The 20,369-nt window shown below is 44.7% G+C and overlaps 1 protein-coding gene across 8 annotated transcripts in view; it reads right to left on the reverse strand.

The window, feature by feature from the left end:
• The window catches only part of SDK2 (sidekick cell adhesion molecule 2), a 1,027,095-nt gene that overhangs the window by 129,355 nt on the left and 877,371 nt on the right, over positions 1 to 20,369 (reverse strand). For all 8 annotated transcript variants that reach the window (XM_085617351.1, XM_085617350.1, XM_085617348.1 and 5 more), the window contains 3 exons: positions 5,459 to 5,654; positions 4,062 to 4,160; positions 1,614 to 1,805 (listed from right to left, as the gene is read on the reverse strand). In XM_085617351.1, the coding sequence (XP_085473477.1) occupies positions 1,614 to 1,805; positions 4,062 to 4,160; positions 5,459 to 5,654 (487 nt within the window). The remainder of the gene's footprint in view (positions 1 to 1,613; positions 1,806 to 4,061; positions 4,161 to 5,458; positions 5,655 to 20,369) is intronic.

Below are 20,369 nucleotides of genomic sequence, written 5' to 3' on the forward strand. Positions count from 1 at the left end.
GCCCTGGATCAATGGAAAACAGGATTATCCAACCAACCCTTATGCTCCACATAATGCAGAAATCAGGGCACCACCTGAAGGCCGGCTCTTAGGAAAAGCCAATGACTCCAAAGGAGAAAAAAACACGCTGGCTAGATAGGCTCACGCAGACTACTAGAAGCCAAACTGGCAAAACAGAGACTCATTCAAGATTAACCATCTTTGGATGAAGGAAGTTGAAGGAAGTTGTCTTCCAGTTTCAGGTCTACCTTAGTGTTTGCATTAAAACTCACCTGATCCTGTGATCTGAGAAAGCCAGTGGCTGGGAGGCCTGTGGTCTTGACTAGACAGGTGCTGGCTGTATTGCAATATATTGAAATTGGCACTATTTAGTCACTGGTGCGTGTATGTTATTGAAGAATGGCATTACTAGGATACTGCCGTGCCAACACTGCTATAACGTATCTGCAACGCATCCTTTTAGTATTCAATGCCCATGGAAGAAAGAAAGGGGTGCCAGGGGCCCACTCAGATGGGAAGTGTGCTTGCCTGGTGGATGCTTGGGTCAGTGGACCAGATTTTGTTAAGTGATTAGAATATTCATCAAATTAGCATAAACATTAGTGCGAGCATGCTGGGTGAAAGTACAGCGACATCTTTTGTAAAATGATGCTGGGGGGCATGCCATACCACACATTAGGTGGTCGACCTGACAGAAGAGCAGCGGCTCTCTTTTCTCGCAGGAGGTGACACATGATCTTTGTTAGTTCATCTCTCTTGGTAAGAATGTTCAAGTGGAGAAGGCAAAACATATGACGTTTACCATGGATATTGTTGAAAACAAAATCATGCCACTGCAGTGGGATCCAGAATTAGGAAAAGCAGAGGGAAATGCTACCACGGAGGGAAATTCGGTTACTCTATAACTTTTAATGCTGTTTATTAGGGGGTTTTATGTAGTACAGTTAGGAAAAAAACTTTTATAACTTTTAACCAAATTTGCCCAACGTTATTTTGCAGTGATGGAACTTAAATACAACTTTTCAATAAACAAGTCAGACTTTTTTCAAGAGTTTGAAACATCATTGTTTACTTCGTAACATACATTGGCACGTTCCTCAACACTAAAAACCTTAAATGGGTGCGCACTTTTTTAAATGATTAACGTTTTTTCAGAGGATTTAAAACGTTTTTATCCAAAACTTTTGAATTGTTAAAATTGTCACAGTTTGTATATTTCACCCAATTTACTTTGATGTCAACACTTTAGTGCAAAACAAAAAAACAAGCGTGGGGAAATTATCCCATTAAAACTGCGGTCTGATGTGCTTTTCTCTCCAGAGAACATACTTTTACTTGATTGTTTTGCTCATTTATTAACTTTGCCAACAACATGAAAATCATGAAGTTGGCAAAGTTTTAACAACATCTTCATAAGTAGGAGTAGGAAAGGGTTTACACCCCCATCCATCCGTACAATAAAGGAGAGCACAGCTCAACAGTACTTGCTCGTCAATCACTGAGATTATATAACACCTTCAGCATTACTGATAAGGTGTGACTCGTCTTTCTTGTTACCAACCCATCTCCCATGACCGCGCCTCAATGATGAAGACGGCCTTTGCAGTACATACCTGGTGGGACTCCAGATGATATGGTGGATGAGGACACAAGTCCCTGCCCTTTGGCAGTCATGGCTGCCACCTCAATAGTGTATGTGGTGAGTGCCGTCAGGCCAGTGACTCTATACTCTAAGGTGACATTTGGCAAATAGTGCGTCACACGCGTGTTTGTGCGGTTGAACTCCTCCCAGGAAATCCGGTACCCTAAAAAACAAAAAAGGGAAAGTTCATGCAAACAAGTCCACACAACAGTAACTGGATTTCTATCCCCTTCTAATAATCCTGAGGCTCTGACTTCAGCAGCTGAGCACCAGCATCAAAAGGAGGCGCAGACTTCTTTAAAGCTTCCCTGAGACACATAAAGTAAGTGCGGCTGCAGAGTAATAATGCAAGCATTTCTCTCTTAGAACATGTATGACACATGCATGGATGGTGTAATCTTCATTACAAACTCACACTAAGAAGGTACAATACCTACAGCAGCAGACGCAGAGCAAACCTCACTCATTCACAGTATGTCTAATGTACATCAGAATGGTCATTCATACCAATATGATGGATGATATACATTTTTTTAACCAATTTGTATTGATCTTTAGGTCGTAATAAGCACATTATGCAATATAATCGAGTAAGTATGTTTGTACAAGACGCGGCAGTGCATTAGATATAAAACTGTGACAGGAGTACATGGTTCAATATGAAATAATATTGGTGTCAAACAAACTAAACCAAGTAGCAGATCACAATAACAATGTTTATATTGATAATGTCTGCATACATTATAGTTTGCAGTCCATCCATGGGGTGCACCCCACAATATCAAGCATATAAACTCAATCAGAATCTAACGTAGCCCCAGAGCCCACCGCACCCCCGGGATGGTATACATTATGGAACATTTCCACCTAGTCATTGTTTAATGGCCTAAGAGCACTGTCAATGGTTGTGCTTTTAGCACTTCTGGTGTAAGCACGATTGTAATGGTCAATGAGGAGGTTACAAGTAATCAAAGGCTTCTATGAAATCCTTCATCTTCACATTAATACTATAAGTGCAGCTAGACTGCGCTAAACTCTGCCTCCGGAGGTATCAGAGAAATCGGCGTAGTGCAACTTTCTAGTGATGTCCAATGAGAACACACTACAAATAACCAGGCACAGAAAGCGTAACTACTGATGCTCACAAATCTGTGTGTAACCCTCTCGCCTTGTGCCCTGTGCCGGTGAGGCATTTGTAGTCATATCTTTTGAAACCAAACTCTTCAATCTACTACTATGTGATGACACCCACCACTACCTCCATGTCTGCCGGTACTTCCTTCTCATCCCGCCCCCAACGTTGGGTGTGAGATCTGCGAGGGTACCGACAAAAATCGGGGTATCAAATCAGAGGGATCAGAGGGGCATTTTCCGCTCACAAAAAGTGAGTGGGAGGTCCAGACTGGTAAGGTGCCCCGACAATGAGACTCTCAAGAGAAAGGTTACCAGTAGTTCCTCAGAGAAAAGAGAGGAGTGGAGGTGAATCGATCAGAAAGCCTGTAAGGACTACATGTACATTATGTGTAAAGTGGGTAATCCTTTTGTTGGATATTAATGCCCTCACACACCCTTTCAGGTGTCATGCTTCATCATCTGGGCTGCTCCTCGTCGGGCCGGCGGTGCAATGCCTAACGGGCTCCCTAAAAGGGGCACTTTATCGGAGTTCTTTTAATCCAACAGCCGTCTGGTGAAGTGCGGGTGTGTGGGCCTGATTATTGTAGATACAAAAAGTGAGTTAAAACAGGGTCGAAAGTACCAGTATGGAAAATCAATTTATTCTAAAGGTCTCCTTCCCTGATTAAAAAAGTGTATGTAGCACTCGGTAGAGTGTAATGTCTTTAATTAGAGTGCATGAGATTGGTGGTCAACATGTTTCTCGCACTGAGCTCGTGCGCTCGCGATTCTTCAGGACCTATCAAACTATCTACAATGGTAAGTGGGGACTGTCTCAGATATTGGTCTCCTAGTCACAATAAATCATGTGAATAAAAACTTATTTCTAAAATACCTGTCAAGGTCTGGTGCTACCCTATTCAGTAGGACTGCGTACCACAACAGTGCTTGGTGGACTCAGCGTGAGGCGAAGGACCTCTAAAAGTAGGTCTAAAGTCTGCCCCGCTCACGCTCTGTCTCTGGACCTACCCGAGCCACCGAGTCTGGGACAAAAATCACCATCCTTAAGAGACCATTAAGAGCACATCCGACAGCTGTTGCCACCTCTGAGGACACACTGCTTTCACCCTACTTGGAAGTCAGATATATATTGGGATCTTGTAAAACCAGTCCTTTTAAATGAATAGGAAGAGCACATGCCACAGTTACCACCACTTGTGAGATAACACATGTGCTAAAAATAACATGCTAGGTGATTCTTAAAACATTATTTCTGTAACACCCCAAAGCCTGTGGTAACTCCTACCTGTCAGGATCCCATTCTTCTCCAAAGGGTCCTTCCAGCTGACCTTCAGAGATGTGTCCAGGATGTCAATGAAGCTGAGGTGACCAACTGGCCCAGGGGCTGTCACGGGAAACAAAACAAGCAATGGGATTCAATGGACACAAGGCGGGAATGCGATGATTGTATCCAGAAGTTCAGAGCAAACACTATCCTGACAAACCTAGAAACACATTTGATTATTTCGTCAAAAATCACTATAAGATTTATTTTCTTCAGCTTCTGTGTGTCTAGTCAAAGCATATCGTTCATATCAATAATTTTCTGCTGGTCTCTTTTTCATGTTCCTTTTATCTAGCTCTATGGACATCAGCCGCTATATATGCAGAGGATTGGTGAGATGTGCGAGAATGCAATGTAAGTGGGTCCATGGGATTTCAAACCACCATTTATCACTAGTGAACATCACGAGAGCCTCATTTCATATCAAATTAGCCACGAGCCATTTACACTAGTAACAGTAGAAGCTGGCTGACGATAATAACTGCGGCTTTAACTTACCTGGCGAGCACTTTATGAAAATAGGAAAGCCACAAAATCAGTTTGAGTCAATGACACGTAAGTTCTGTGTGCAGGCGAATGTGTGGATTTTGTTTAAAAATGTATGAAAGCAATCAGGAGTGACTCCTCCGCTAAGGTGGCGGAGGGTCGCCACACTGCTCTCGGAGCAGGAAAAATAAAATGAAAATAACGTTATCATCATTTTATTTTTCGCAGGTTCAGGACTGCCTTAGGGCAGGGCGGGCCGGTGGCACAGGGGGAGGAGTGGTTTGCAGACTCCAAGTACAGATGATGGTTTGGCTGGCCAAACAGTTATACGCACTTTGCATGTTCCTCACGAGGGTTTGTAATACAAAGCCTGGTGAGGAACTTGCGTAAGCTCCCATTCCCCGTCTGAGTGCTGAACCAAGGCACTCAGTCCAATCACAACCCTGCATTGCAGCATTGTGATTGACTTAGGAGACGCTGAGTGCGTCCTGCTTCCGGGTCTCGCCAGAAAAAGAAACACAGCTGTGGAGAGATGGTCACGGTGGTTGTGAGGAGGTAAGTGGTTTCTTTTTTGTATTTTGTTCCCGCCCCTCCACCCCTGTTCCCTGCCAGCCGCTACTGAAATCAATAGTACCTCCTGCTAAGTATTGGAAATATGCACATATGCACGTTTCCATCAGCTTACTGATTCTGCTAAAACATTTCAGTCGTTTAATTAAACGATCTAATATTTTCCCAATGTCTCCAGGTCTGCCAGAACTCATTGCAAAAAAACAAAAGAAAGAAATAACCGAAACCAATTGTAGCATCTTTAGCAACCTCGCCCGTTTGTGTTCCAGACCCTGCCCCGCTCATCGGTACTGCCCACGTACCATCCTCGTGTGTGCGCACGTGCTGCGCTGGGCTGCGTGGACCATCCCCTGGCGTAGTGAAGCACCGCACAGAGGTCATGTAATCTGTGAACTTCTTCAGGCCTGAGATGAATCCCACGTGGATGCTATCCTGGAAGTTGGGTCGCACTGTCACTATCGTCACTTCCTCATCCTGGTCAGGTTCCCAGGCGATCAGCTGAGAAGAGAGGGGGATAATAAGAGGAGTTAGACATGGCTGGGTGTTGCAAGCACGGTTTGGCGATTTGTTTCTCTTTTTTAAAAAGCTTGTTCCAGAGAAATACTAAAACTTATCATAAATCATAGATCGTTAAAATGTCAATCAAGATATCAAGCAAAATGCACCGCATACCTCTGTAAATAGGAACAATTTTCAATAATATTTTCAACTAAACTCCAGCACACTAACATACGCAAACATATACACACCCGCACACATGCACACGCCTAATGATTTTAGGTCATAAAAGAAGATTTGCAACTAAATTTTGCTTATTGGTGCAATCACTGTAATGCAAAACCATCTCTCTTCATTTGTTCCACCTGATGAGGATTAAACAGCCATTGTAGGTCATGGTTTTGACAGCACATCTCCCAACCAAACGTACTGCTTACAATATACCTAAGGTCCACTTTGGGTCAGCCTCCTTCAAACATTGGGTTTTGGACCAGCGTATTTCAGGCATTGTCTTGAGGCTTTGTTAATCACATCTTGGCACAGCCCAGTTTCATTTCCCCTATCGTCCAATGCTATTGGCTAATGGGTGTGTCCTTTGACCTCCAGTGGAGAGCTTACCTGGCAAAGCATGAGCAACTATTTTACAACTCCTGGGCTCTGCATCAGTTGGCGCCTCGTTACTCATTCTCACCCCTGACACTTTCCAATCTTGTGTGGGTTCCTCTTCGGCACCTTCTATAAAAGCCTTCCTTCCCCTGTGTGTTGCCGTCCGGCAACTCCCTCCTAACACTTACTCTTTCCCCGGTGAGTCGCTACTCGTCCTTCCCATCTGTCCTATCTTCTTATCACACATTTCTATATCACCCTTTTTCCCTGCTGTCTTAATTCAAGAGCCCAGTGGCTTCTCATCAGTGTTGCTGAGACCTGTTTTCTGCAATTTCTTTATTTTTAAGTGGACGGCGAAGAAGCCCTTATTATGCTGCTGTTGCTTTTTAAGGCTCCCCTGCCATCCTGCCCCTGGATTTCTTAGAAGCAGAATCCAGTCTATAATGAAGGCGCCCCTCGTTTCATAACATTCCCTTTTCTGGTTCTAGATCATAGCACGGAACGCAGGACTATAATGAAGGCATCCTTGCCATCTAACCTATATTTCAAACAGAAACAAAATCAGGACTGCATTGAAGACACGGGGAATTTCAATAAAGGCCAACTTTCATTTCTTTGATTTGTATGACTTTAATGTGCTAATGATGTGTCTGCATGTGTTAGCACATTAAACCCAGGTCCATTGGCTTTTGCCAACAGTTCTTGCCCCCTAAGATAAACAGGGAACAAGTACTGTGTACTGTAGTTAAGTTGTAATTAATTTGAGGTTATAAAAAGTTAATTTGAATCTATTTGGGGATTTTTTGTCTAACTACAAAACCCGTGTCCTCCTCTTTTATCACACTACAATCCTTTGTGGCACTGCCAATGCCACCTACTCAATAGCAAAGTTCTCTGATCTATGGACACATGACAAAGCTACTCCTAAAAGGCATGACTGTGATGGCGTCGTCGCCAGAATGTTCATTAAAAAGGCATGCATGCTAATGTTGACTGCCTCTGTGAAACCTGTTTGGTTTTGACCCACAACCCTTTTACTAATCCACCTATCATCATTAACTAGGGCAATAGTACTCTCCCAGGCTACAGCTATAGTTTTTAAAACGAGCCCACCAGACACAGAGTTGTCTGGTTGCAAAAGTCATATTGTAGGCCTACCAAGAAGGACACAAAGAGACTTGCAGCCCATCCATTGTTTACCATTCGTTGGCTTTACTGTTACGCTCATTTGACTGCTTATTCTATTGCTTGCCCTGTCCATCTTGTGTCTGTCCCTCCCCTGGAGCACTGCCTATTTACTTGCATCTTTCCACTTCTCACGTTTGGGGGACTACTTTTTTGTGTTGTCTAAAGCACTCCACAAGAGTGCATGTGTTGTCTAGCTGTTTCCCTAGAGTGCTTCTTTTCTCCCCTTCTGAGCTCTGTCTTGCTCTCCTGTGTGCTTCTTCCCAGACCCCTCTGTGATAGCTCACCTTCATTTGCTTCCTCCCACCATCTTGCCTTTTCACTTGTGTGCTTCTCCCTTTCAGCTCCACCTTACCATCTCTTGCCACCTGCACCCCGGTGTTGCTTTCCCTCACCTGTGCCCCATATTGCTTTCCCCACCTTTGCCACAGAGTTGCTTTCTTTTCCCCCAATGCCCAGTGTTGCATACCCCACCTGCTTAAAAAAAAAACACTCTAGCAACATTTGAGATGCATGCAATGCCGTGTCCAGCAAATGACTTTACCACTCACCTGCCGGACTCTTGGCCTAACACTTCCAAGAAATGCTTGTATTAATGCAACATACAGAGACCCTCTCTACGGATACCCATCTGCCCAATGACTTATGCGCATCAAGATGAAGAGAAAATGGAGAAGGTGCAGCATCCAGCGACCCCAGCGGAGGAGCCCTAAGGGCAGAGCATCAGGGGGAGGAGGGGTACGGTTTGGGGATCGGCAGTTTAGAAAGAATATCTTGCTTGTCGATTTAATCCCCCTATGCTATCTAAATGTCATCTGCATTAAAAGATAGTGGTAGGGAGACACCAGGTGCCATTTTAATCTCCACTTGCCCAGTTACAAATGTCTGGAATCTGACCTACGTTGAAGCACCCGGAGAAATCACCAACATTCCCTCTGCGTCGGGTAACAGCAGCAAGAGAACAAAGAAGGACTACGAAGGAGGAAGAAACAAACAACTGGGCAAGAAGAGATGCGCAGATCGCCTACGGTCCTCATTACAGGGGGCCCAGTCCATGGCGGCCCATGCACAAAAGCCTGATTCTGAGGATCGTAATGATAAGTTTGTAAGAGTTGACTGCACCCAGTACATACCCCTGTTGCGCCCCCGGGGCACTTCAAGGCCACTGAGACTAATAACGTATTGACACTAGGACATGGGACACTGGGAAAAGATAACAATTGGTTTGTTACAGGAGTGGCTCTGATACCATGATCGAGAGACTCTTAGATGCTGACGGGATGAGAAGAACGCTACAGGCGGACAAGCCACCGGTGAGAGCGCTGACACTAAGACGAGTAGGTTCAGGGAACATAGCTACACTCTGCTCGAAATGGGCAGGTACCGCCACTTCTGTACTTTGGAAGATATAGTAATGGGACTTCTCAGAAAGCCGTAATGCCTTTAATGAGTGAGTACCAACACTTCTCAGCAGCAAACAGGCACGCTGGGACAGAAGGCACCTTCACTTCTATATTTCCATTTCAAGCACTTTTTATTACACCGGATCAGAGAACACATGCACACTGGAAAAGGAGTTCCATCTGTGCTACCGCTGGGAGGCACTCACACCAGGACATGGAGAAACGAGCACTCTCGCTCGACGAGTGGGACATATACAGGCAGAGTGGAGCAGGGAGAAACTGACGTGCACTCACTCGGACACTCACTGTGACTGATAGAATGGAAGAACCAAAGAAGGGGCAGAGGCACAGATGCGAACAATGAGAAGAGGTGAGAAGATCCCAATCATGGGATGGAGAGCCCCTCCCTTATACACAACATAACTGGGATGCAAACCCACACTTGCTCGGTTTGGTAAAGGGACACAAGAAACACATGAAGTGACGAACCCTCAACTCTTTGACTTGAAGAAGTTTGAAAATATGAAATGCTGGTGGAACTTCTAGATCCAAAAACAGTTAGAAGGTGGGAGGCTTGAGATAGTTCAAGAGGGGACATTAGATAAGTGATGATCATTCCTCCCACAGGATGTCCCTTTGCACAATATACGATTATAGACAGACAATCAAATACCTCAAATCAAAGGGAGCCAATTACGCCTGAGAAGAGCACCAGGCCACAGATAGTAATGAGAAGTAGTTACATTGATGAAGCTACTCTCTATGCACTAATAAATTCTGCTCTGGAGACAGCATCCCAGAAGAGACACAGTTAGAGGAGAGTACCCAGAGAAAGGTGTCTGCCACTGGCGTCCAGCCAGAATGATGTATGCAGCACTGGAAAGAAAGGGAATCCATTCGGATCTCAGACTACTGAGAAGGATCTGGGATCCGAAGACCCCCCCCAGTGAAATGCGTTCCAGTGCAAGTTTGTCACTGAGGCATATTCAGAAGCTTTGTGGTGAGAGTAGGAACCTGCCAGAAGTAAGGGAGGCCTCTATTTCCCGGATAAGCCGGCCCAACACAAATGCTTCAGTTAAGGAGCCATCAGCACTCATTTTGGGTGGTGTCTAATTGTGGCTGGGAGCTAGCTGGAGAAAAAATCTTGATACCAATGCCATTAGACGAAACAAAGACACTCGGAATGCTGTCACTTGACCGATCATTTTTCCCGTGTTTATTTAGTTTATTATCATGCATAACACAAAAAACAATCCAACATCCCCATGCACATCAGGGGCCAGCACATCCCTCATATCAGCAACATACAGAGCCGGACACTTCAGAGATCCTTAAGAGATAAAACTATGTTTCAGTGGCGGGTTTTTAACTCTTCATTTGTAAGAGGTATGCAGGCGGTGTAAGAATGTCAGATGCATATGTCTACGGATAATTACACTAATAACCATTTAAATACCACTTATTAAGTCTTTAATCCTACTCAAAATAATTCTTAGCAGGTGTAAAAAACCAGTGAAGATTTACACTTGTGTCTTGTAGTTTGCATGCAGCTCCATGGTGCCAGCTCTTAACTCCGTGAGCTATGTTATGAGGATTGTAATTTGTGACCTGAATGTAAAAGAAGGATCCCTACAGGAAAAGCAGTAATCCACCGCAGTATCGACATGAAATACAAATCTATGACCTGCATGTTGCACATTGTGATTTGCAGCAGGTATATTAACCCTCAATGCTTTTTTTATGGTGAGTCAAACCTGTGACTAGACTGCAAATTTAAGGCCAGAATTTAGATGTTGGTGGGACAGAGACGGAGTGGGCTTTTTTAGCAGCCTTCCTGCCTGCCTACCTGGAGGTTCTGTCTCCTGATTTAGATGCTGCATTGCAATGGGCAAGAAGACCTGGGCAGTCCCGCTGACTTCACTAGGACATCGCTCCCTGCCCCTTCGGGATATGTGCGGAGCAACACACGATTGATAGAATGCTTAATGAATCAAACATGCACCCCCAGTCAAGAGATCTTTTTTAAATTCATTGTTCTTTTGCTCACTACACCCCCCCAGTTTGGACCCAGCCATATGCAAATCAGTCTTGACCCTGCTCCTCATGAAAACAGTGCAGCCCGAACTGCCAAGCCGGGTCCTCCCTGGACCGGAAACAGGCATCCTGGGACCGGTTTCGGAGTAACACCCCTCATCAGCCAGGCTATCTTGAATCCAGTGTGCACAGCGAGCGAGGGACACTACGGTGGGATAGGCTGTAGGCGGCTGCGGCGGGACTCCAGCCAGAAATACTACTGTTGGTATTTGGTATGGCTTGTTTCAGAGAGAATTCCAATGGGAATCCCTTGTACTTCGAGTCAGGACGGCAATGACAGGCAGCTCGCCAGCACATAAGACCACTGCCGCGGGTGTCTTCTGTCTATCGTGTCTACATATAGATAGGGCAGGCGGACTGCCAGCAGTTAGACGGTGTTTCAGAGACTGCTGTGATGGCGGGCCAGCGGTCGGACTGCCCAGATCTAAATCAGGTCCATAAACTCTCTAGAAAGTGCATTACCCATCAGAGATGTCTTATTACGAAAAGACTATGAAAGTTGCTGGGTACAGAAAGATCCCCGCTACCGGTGCCTCAACCCCACAATATATTTTAAAATGCAGCCTGCTCATGACCAAAAATAATCCAGAACAGAATTTCTAATACATTTGTCGATGTCAATTTCCTTGAGGAAGAGTTTTTAAAAAAATAATGTATAAGTGACTGTCAGCTTCCGCTCCTCAAAACTGTGCCCTTATGACTCCATCCCTTTTTTGCTGCCACCCTTTCACTCCACGATTCATGGGACTCTAAAGTTCTTTCCAGTCCCACCACTGGATGCATGTTTCCTAAATGTCGGGCATCCTGTGAGTCTGGGCGGGGACGGCATAATGTAGCTAACTCACGGTTGTAATAAACCTGCATATAAAGGCATAAGTAACCTGCACGCTATAGTGTAGAATGTTGGCAGGATCGGCTCAGGTAGTGCAGGGTGAGGGAGATACATTTTAAGGCAATACGCAGCAGTGAGTCCACTGCCACATATGGAATGTCAGTGTCCTTCCCGCAGCATATTGTTCCCCTGCCCCTCCGATGATCCCACCTCAGGGACTCCGGCACACCCGAATATGGAAAATGACGCGAGCTGTGACCCAGCAATGAAGACAATATTAGCCCAGCACCCACACCCCCTTTGTGCAGGCCGTCTCCTTTTCCATGGCATTTAGGAACAGATTTTTTTAAACATAGATGATGACTTCACACCCCCCTTTCAGACCTTTTAATTAATGGTGCCCTGATGTTCTTTTTTCAAATACCCTATACCCCATGACCCTTCTTCTGTTATATATTTTAAGCACACAGTAGGTGTGAGGCGTTGAGCATGAAAGTGGTAGTCAGTAGAGTGGTGCTGGAAGTGTCTCCACTGGGGATGGAGGTGTGGTGGCACATTGACAGCACACACCTTGGGGATGGGATCTCAAGGCCTCTCTCCAGCTGCACTCTTGCTGCCGTGTTCTAGGCTCACTTGGAGAAGGCAGAGTTATTGTCTTGGCCGGGCCTAGTGTAGCGAGTCGGTGTAGCTGTATCTAGAGCTGCAGGTGGGTTTCACTATTCTCTGGAGTTCCATGGGAGAACAACTGGGATGATATGTCCCAGAAGTTGCAAGGAGTGGTAGCAAACTGATCACAGCCCAGACTCCTCTGTTTCCCTTGGCCTTGCTGTGCTAGTAGTGGTTTTGCAACCAAGGCCTACTCAAGGAAATGGTTAGAGGAATTGCCTTGATACACTATAACACAATTGTTAGGATAAGCAATTAAAATGACTATCGAGAAGAGGTATTTCTTTCTCAAGGAATATGTCTGCACTTAGACAGTAGGGAACACAGAGGGGTTCAAAGCTCACTACAAAACCAAGTGCCTAACACTTATGGTTGAGAAGTTATCATAAAAAGCAATAATGTTATTCAGTGGAAGTTATTACTGAGTTGTTGTCAAAGGTGTCAACAATGGCTAGCCCAATGGAGGAGGTGTCTTCATGGGTCAAAACAGCTAAAATGGTTTTGGCTCCTTCCACTCCGAATACTGAGCAATAGAGAACAGCTCAATCCTCAGCCGGGAGGCACCAGAGAATTGCTCAGGGGGCATTGCCTTTCCACAACAATTTAGTGGACAATTTTTACAAGGGTCCATCGATTCCCCAGAGACTCTTCTGCATAATGCACAACGGTTAGGGTTGGACTACAGGGGCCAGTAACACAAAACTGGTATGTTGAAGTTACAATAAGGTTATGTTCATCCCCTGGGTTATTGATGCTCCACGGGCCCGTACCTCCAAAAAGCTTGTATTCTGGGGACCCCTAAAGGCTGGTTCTAATGATAATCTACCACAAAGACTTCCAAATCTGGTATACTGAGAATCATAGGTTGCGGATAGAACTTTATTTTACTTTCAGTTTCTATTTACTCTTTTTGGGTCTGGTTTCGTAGCACCAGATGCACGGTAACATAGAGCAACCCAAAGTGTGTCAAGTAAATCTGAATTTAGGAACCAACCAGAGGGAGAGGAGACTACTGGGACAGAGGGAAAGGAGACTACTGGGGCAGAGGGAGAGGAGACTACTGGGGCAGAGGGACCAGGAACATTCCCTTCTTCTGTAGGTTCGTGGCCTAACTCTTAAAAACACAATGGTGTTGGAAACCACAACGAAAGGAAACAACTCAAATATGGTTGAAATCTGTATGCTTAAACAGCATGTGTGCTTGACTAGAAATCTGCATGTCACAGGGACGCCATGTTTACTCTAAGGTTTTCCCGGTTGTTTAATTCAAGTGATACTAATCTACGGCCCCACATACTGCGTTAGTTTGATATGTGGAAGACCGTGATTGAACTATTGTTTCTGAGGGTCATGGGACATTCCTATTATCCCAGGTACAAAGTGCAGGCACTGTGTAGGGATACAGTGGACTCTGGTGCTAGTAGTTATTCCCGACACTGGTGCCCCGCTTCAGGCTGAGGGCTGCCCTCACTCTGTCTAGGTGTGGTGGGTCGACACCAGGACTCAGCGGCAGGGACCTAGTGACACACGGTTGAGTGTGGCAGTTTCTGTATTTGAATTACTCCTGGAATCAAGTCTACAAAAAGCTTTGAAAAATGTATTCTGATAAACCCCTCTTCTTCCACCCGCACACCACAGGGCAGCAAGAAACAGAGGAACTGATGAATGTGCACGAAGACCTCGCGGGTGGCTCATAATGAGCTAGAAGGGACCAACATTTCACATTTTAAAACTCCTTCTTGCCTTTCTGCCCTGAGAGGAGAAAGTTTCCCTTCATTGGCTTTTGATGCGCTACTTGGGAGTTCACAGACATATGTATTTCTTCATTTAAGGGGTTTGTAAAGCATCGGAAATATCCTCGTGTGACTACTACAGAGTGCTGAGAGGAAAGGGAGTCTGCAGCAGCCCACAGAGAGGAGGCAGAGACAACCGAAGAGAAGGACTCCGCGGTCTCACAGTTACACACCTCTTGGCTATGCCAAAGAGCCAGTAAAAACATATGTAAAGAATTTTCCGAACAGGAGGTGGTTAGGCTCGAGTAGAAGACATACCAGAGTTTGGGAGCCTGGACACTAACGGACCTGTCTCCGTGTTGTTGTCATTAGATGCATCATAGTGGTATGAACTGAATGATAGTTGATCCAAGAAAATATATTTTTTGTGAGGGGTGGGGGAGTAGGAGCAATGGCAAAAGTCAAGGTACATTTCGTAGTTCCAAAGGGTTTTTAAGAGGAGACCAAAATAAAAGTACAAGAAACCCTTCCTTCTATGTTCATGGTTTTAAAGAGGAGGATAGGAAATGTGCATACTTTTTAACTCTCTGTTCCAGGAAGATAGGGTTGGTTTCAGACCTATATGTTTGTAAGTGTGTGAGCATTTTACCCACATTTTCTTCTTGAAAAGCCATTCTCCACTTGTGTCTGTGTTAACCTTGGACTACACATACCATGTTCTAATCCCAGCTTCAGCATATGACCGAAGCCTGGGAGCAAATTGTTGTATTTCTTTGTAGCCCAAGTTGTAAGCATGTGGCATGTAAAAATGTGCATTGTAAAAAGTGTTCAATTTGCTGTCCAGCACTGTCTCGATTACATGTTTCTTTCTTGCCTCACATCACAATCTAGCTTCCGTCACCGGTTTCAAACCAGATCCGACGTGCCCAGTACTGTTCTGCCAATAACACCTCAAGATTAGATATCCTCCTGCTCAGGGGCATAATAAAGGCCTCATGCAGCTCAAGGTCTATCATTTGTGAGAGATGGTAGACTGGGGGACCCTCAGCCAGTGCTTAGATTGTAAATGAATGCGTGCTGGTGCCCAAAACTCTGCTTAGAATCCGCGGCCGGTGCAACTAATTGTTGGTGCACCGAATAGCAAGGCTGAGCAGTCTTTAATCCAATTCATGCCCCTTTAATCCACTACCAGACACTCCCAGGCCCTTTATCTTCGTCCTGAGGGTTGCACTTTCTCCTTTGTGGTGTCTTTTTTGTCTTTCCTCTGGGTGTTTGTCAGCACTCTTGCTGTCTGTAAAGGTCTAATGCAGGAAAATAAGCGCTGATCCCCATAAAAGGAGTACTAGTGCCTCCACAAGCAACCACCGGCTCAGATTAAGCACTGCCCTCAACACATTCTGCAGGGGGTTTCATCATTGTGTGTCACACAGCTGCTGCTGCCGACATGTCTTTCGCTTTTATGACATAACCAGGACAGTGCTTGGACATTTTTGTTAATAAAAGGGACTGAATGTGGCAGAGCTTGTAAACTAGGGCCTCTGGTTGGCCAATAAAGGAAGCTAGAACAGCTTTACTGTAGCATCTATCAATGTTGTCAATAATTTTCGGAAAGAGTTTGTATAAATAACAAATATGTCATGGATTATGGTTGTGTCACTGACTTCGTCCCTCCTTACTGCTCCTTCGGCGCTGATGCCCTCAAACAACCCTCCACAAGTTGCAGGTCATCAGAAAAAAACCTCTTCGATTTACAATGCAGCACGGTTGGTAGGAAGCAGAGCCATCAGCAGCGCCACACAGGCCCAGGGGAAGAGGGGGTCACCGCACCCAAAGTATACCCGTTTGTTTACATTACCCAGTGACTGGGGCTCATCTGCCTTGCTTGCATTAGGGCCCGCGGCATCTTTGCTACGCCACTGGTGGTGCAGGTGATTTATTTGTATGCCAGCTAAAAAACTCATTTTTGGAGGCGAGTAGGACGAATAGGGATCCAAAAATGTTCCCGTTTTGGGGGTCAGAGTTTTTAATATAAACTCCCTAAATAAGGAGGAGGTATCAGCGAGCTCGCTTCTGGCACGCAATTCCCCTTTCAGTCCTGTTGCACCCCAAAAAACAGATATCATTTTGGAACATGTTTTTTTCTTTAACAAAGTCCTTTTTCGTCGAAACCATCACAGGTGCGCAAACCTTTTTTCCCCCCTGAAAACGACACCTTTGAAAGACGCCGGGTTTGGAGAAGCGGCGCAGGATTGTTATCTTGTGGAACAGAAAGGCAGGATCAGGGACCCCGGCCTCATTATCCGCAAAAACACAATCCTCCGCGCGCTTCCCTCTGAACAGGTTCGGCAAGGCACGCGGGCAGCTCACGAGCACTTTCATCTCTTGGCGCGAGGCAACTAAACAGCGAAGACTCCCAGGGACTTGTGAGAGGCGCGAGGTTCGAGCCCGCCTTTTATGAATAAACCTAACAGGCCACGGCTCTGCGCGTGGGTATTTCAAAGCTCTCACTGGCAATTATTTTCCTCTGTTTTGCCCGAGCACACTCGTTAGCCAGATTCTAAAATCCGTATTGTTTGTGTCCCAGGGTGACGACGAGTGAAGATGCTCTTCGTTCCCCCCCGCCTTCATGCCCACACACATTTGAAAAAACAGGAATAAAGGTATGTAACCTGCTTTCTTCATGATTTATCGACTTGGAAAAGCTTAAAATGAGGCCAGAAAACTAAGCGCTGCTGTTAGAAGTGTTTGTGGCTTATAATTGCTTTACCTTGCGGAATTTGTCCACCAGAAATGAAAAAAAGGGGAATAGGTAGGTGCCTCAGCTGGTTATATCACAGTTTCATTAGAAGTGCGAGAACATGTTCATAACATTGTTGCCGGCATTATGACATATATCTTCCTATAGTATTATCCAGACTTGGAAATGTAATTAGTAAAGAAACATGACTACAGAAAAAGAGAGAGTAAAGCTTCTTTATTCTCTTTCGCTTGTTCCAGTCACTGTCTCTTGGTGTAGAGCCAACACGTTTCGCCTCTTGGTGGTATGCCCTCCTGGGGCTTTTTCAAGGCAATAGTCGAAGAGAGGCTCAGATTAGTACCGTTGTTATTTGGTCCTAAAATTGAGTATTGAGGTCTTTGGAAGAATGGGCATGGGGCATGGAAGCCCGGTAATCCAAATGTGCGTTCGTTGGTCTTCGGCATGGTCCAAATGTCGTCTCTGTGGTCTGTAAGCAACGTGTTTTGGGTACACGTGTGGTTCCATGATCTGAAGAAAAGCTTCTCCACAAGACAATGATTGGAACAACCAAAAGAGAATAAATAAGCTTCACTTTCCCCTCTACTCTACTTGTGTGTTTCTAACTAATTAGATTTTAAAGTCGGAATAATACTATAGAAATATATATGTATTACTGCTAACATTTCCAAACCTCTGTAAGAAGCATTAACTATTGGTGAGCAAGAGGGCCTTACACCCATAAGTAGGAAATGCATGTGCAAGAATCACTGAGCTGAAGAACTGCAGGTTTTATGGGTCTCTTCTCCTAAACGTATAAAATAAAAGGCTTTGAATCACAGGCTAAAGGGAGAACAAGCATTGGCATTGCCAACTGACCTGGCTTGCATTCCGAGTCCTGAGCCATAGGAACTCCATGCAACACATTGCTTATTCAACATGTAGCAGAGAGAATCTGGACCGGTACTGTCTCACTATTGTTGGTATTTCCTTTTTTCACATGGCACTTAGCACTTTGTCTAGACGGATGCATTCTTCAACTTGTACCTCACCTTGGCTGTCTAGTGCAATTTCCCTTTGAGACCAATGTCTTGAAGAAAACCCCTTAACTGGGACTGTATTAAAGGCTGAAATATGGGGCACATCTCTTAGGTTACAGTTCATTCCCTGTTGTCTTAATCTACATCCAGACGCCTCCAATGACAATATTTTCAAGTCCATCATGAGGTAGTTTGAATTCAACACGTTTTTTCTTACATTTTGATCCCGCTCACCCTTAGTACCAGAGTTTAGGACAGCGTGTGTTATAACATCACAACTCACCTTAATAGGCTCCCTCATATGCATTAACCAAACCCCGCAAAAAGAACTCCCTCATCTTTGAGTTGAGCCCACTCACAAACTACTCTTTACATAGGTGAAAAGCAGACCCAGTGATAAACCATTCCACCCCTGGGTGGCGGAGTTCCTGTTGTCATTTAAGAAAATAGCCTTTCGTTAAAAACTTCACAAACTACCTGATACCAAACATTTGTCATCTTGTTTTCTTAAAACATAAGAGAGACTGCTGCAGTGAAAATAACACAATAAGAGTTTTTTTATACACAATGCATTAAACAATATAATATGTAATAATTCTGTATACTCTTAAGATGGAAAATAGTCCCTTAGTAATGCAGGTTCTCCATAGGAGGCATCAATGATATCCCCAAACAGCCAATAGCATGAGGCAAGAGAGCTTACTCCTCTGGGCTGAAGACAATGCCCATTTTATTTTAAGGAGTTCATAACAATGGGTCAGGGAGATATTTGTGCCATTAAAAGAGACCTAAAAATAGGAAATTCAACATGCCAAAAGTCTTTCTGCTTTTACGATTCTAGTTAGAAAATATTTGTGTTGAGCACAAACATCTGTTTTGTGGGTGTAAAGAAGAAAGTGGGTAAGGCAGCTCTTCTTCATTGCAAAAATGCATATCAGAAAGGGCACAAAAGCCTGAGGATATACCACTTGGGTCAGTGCTTAATTCAAGCTGGTGGTTTCCGGTGCTCGGCACTAGCACTTAATTGTCAACACTGGCACTTATGTCAGCTGCCACATGGTGGCAGTGTTTGTTATATTTAAAGATGAGCAGAACAACAGTTATTTATTAATTCAATGTACAATATAAACAACTAATACCTGTCGCCCAAGCTATTTTTATCGTTTGGGGGGCGGGCCTTCGAATAGTCTGAATTGTCACACTTACACACAGGTACTGTCATTAGCAGCGCTGTCACGGGCTGTCGGTGGTGCAAGCTGCAGTGGCCTCCTGACGAGGACCCTGGCACTTACTTTTTTTGCAAATTAAACACTGATTTGGATAATTTGTTTTCCACCCATTTCGAAGTCGAATAATTTCCAAAAAGCCTTTTCAAATATTTTTGCTCTTTGCTTTTTCTGTCATTGTATATTTTTCTTCACCCAATTTCCTACATGTAGAACTGCACGTGCAAACACTTGGGGTAGAGATCTATTTTTGAGAGACCCATGAAGTTCGCTACGTGTAAAACCGAGTGCAAATTTTACTTTAAGTGTGGTTCTCTGGCCGACTGTGTGTACAACACAGGAGGAACAGAGGCACGTGTCTTGCAAACTGCTGTACAAAGATACATTTTTGTAATGAGGACAGTAGTTTTCACCAAATAGCGTTTCTTGTGGCAGCAGACTCCAACAGCCTGGCGTTACCTGCTATCAATGTCTACTTTACTACTTCTAGCAAAATATGTAACTGCTTACTGGGAAACTTCCGAGGAAAGTGCTCTTTGTAACTAGTTTATGCGCTTTTAAAAAGAAATCCATTAGAAAACATGCTGCACTCCCTGCTGCTCCACTTTGCACTGTTTTTATTACTGTCGCTATCAAAGCCAGCTGCTGCCTGTGCTATGTGCGTGTATTTATCGCTCGAAGCTGGCAGGCGAAAAATATTTTCTGCAGAGGTGAGGACCACATCTTAGGGAATGAAACATCTGCTAAATCGAAAAAAATGCTGCTGCAAGTTGTTGCCGCAGTCAAAGGCGTTTTAGTAAAAACGTCACTCGCTGAAGTTGGCTCCAGCTGTGAGTCAATCCCAAAGGAAACTCAACCCAAGATGGGAGCTGGGCTGTAGCCACTAATTCTGTGAACATCTTAATACTGCTGCAAGCTTGTTTAAGCTTTATACTCCAAATGTGGGCTCAGAAGCAATAACCAGCTTTCCTGGTATGTGACTGACTCTACCCCAGCCCTGTCAGTGGTCACAGTGCCACTGTTCTAGCATTCCGACAGCTGAGCCTGCCTTCATCTACAGCACGTGCATGCTAGCGCTTCTTGGTCTCGTGGCGCTAAAGGATCTCACCACGAGGCGCAGATATGATAAGCGGAGGTACCCACCCTACGACGGCGGCACGCAGCTGCCCTCTACTTGTAATTAGTGATCTCCCTTT

This window comes from Triturus cristatus, chromosome 7 (assembly GCF_964204655.1).
Source record: "Triturus cristatus chromosome 7, aTriCri1.1, whole genome shotgun sequence".
NCBI lineage: Eukaryota > Metazoa > Chordata > Amphibia > Caudata > Salamandridae > Triturus > Triturus cristatus.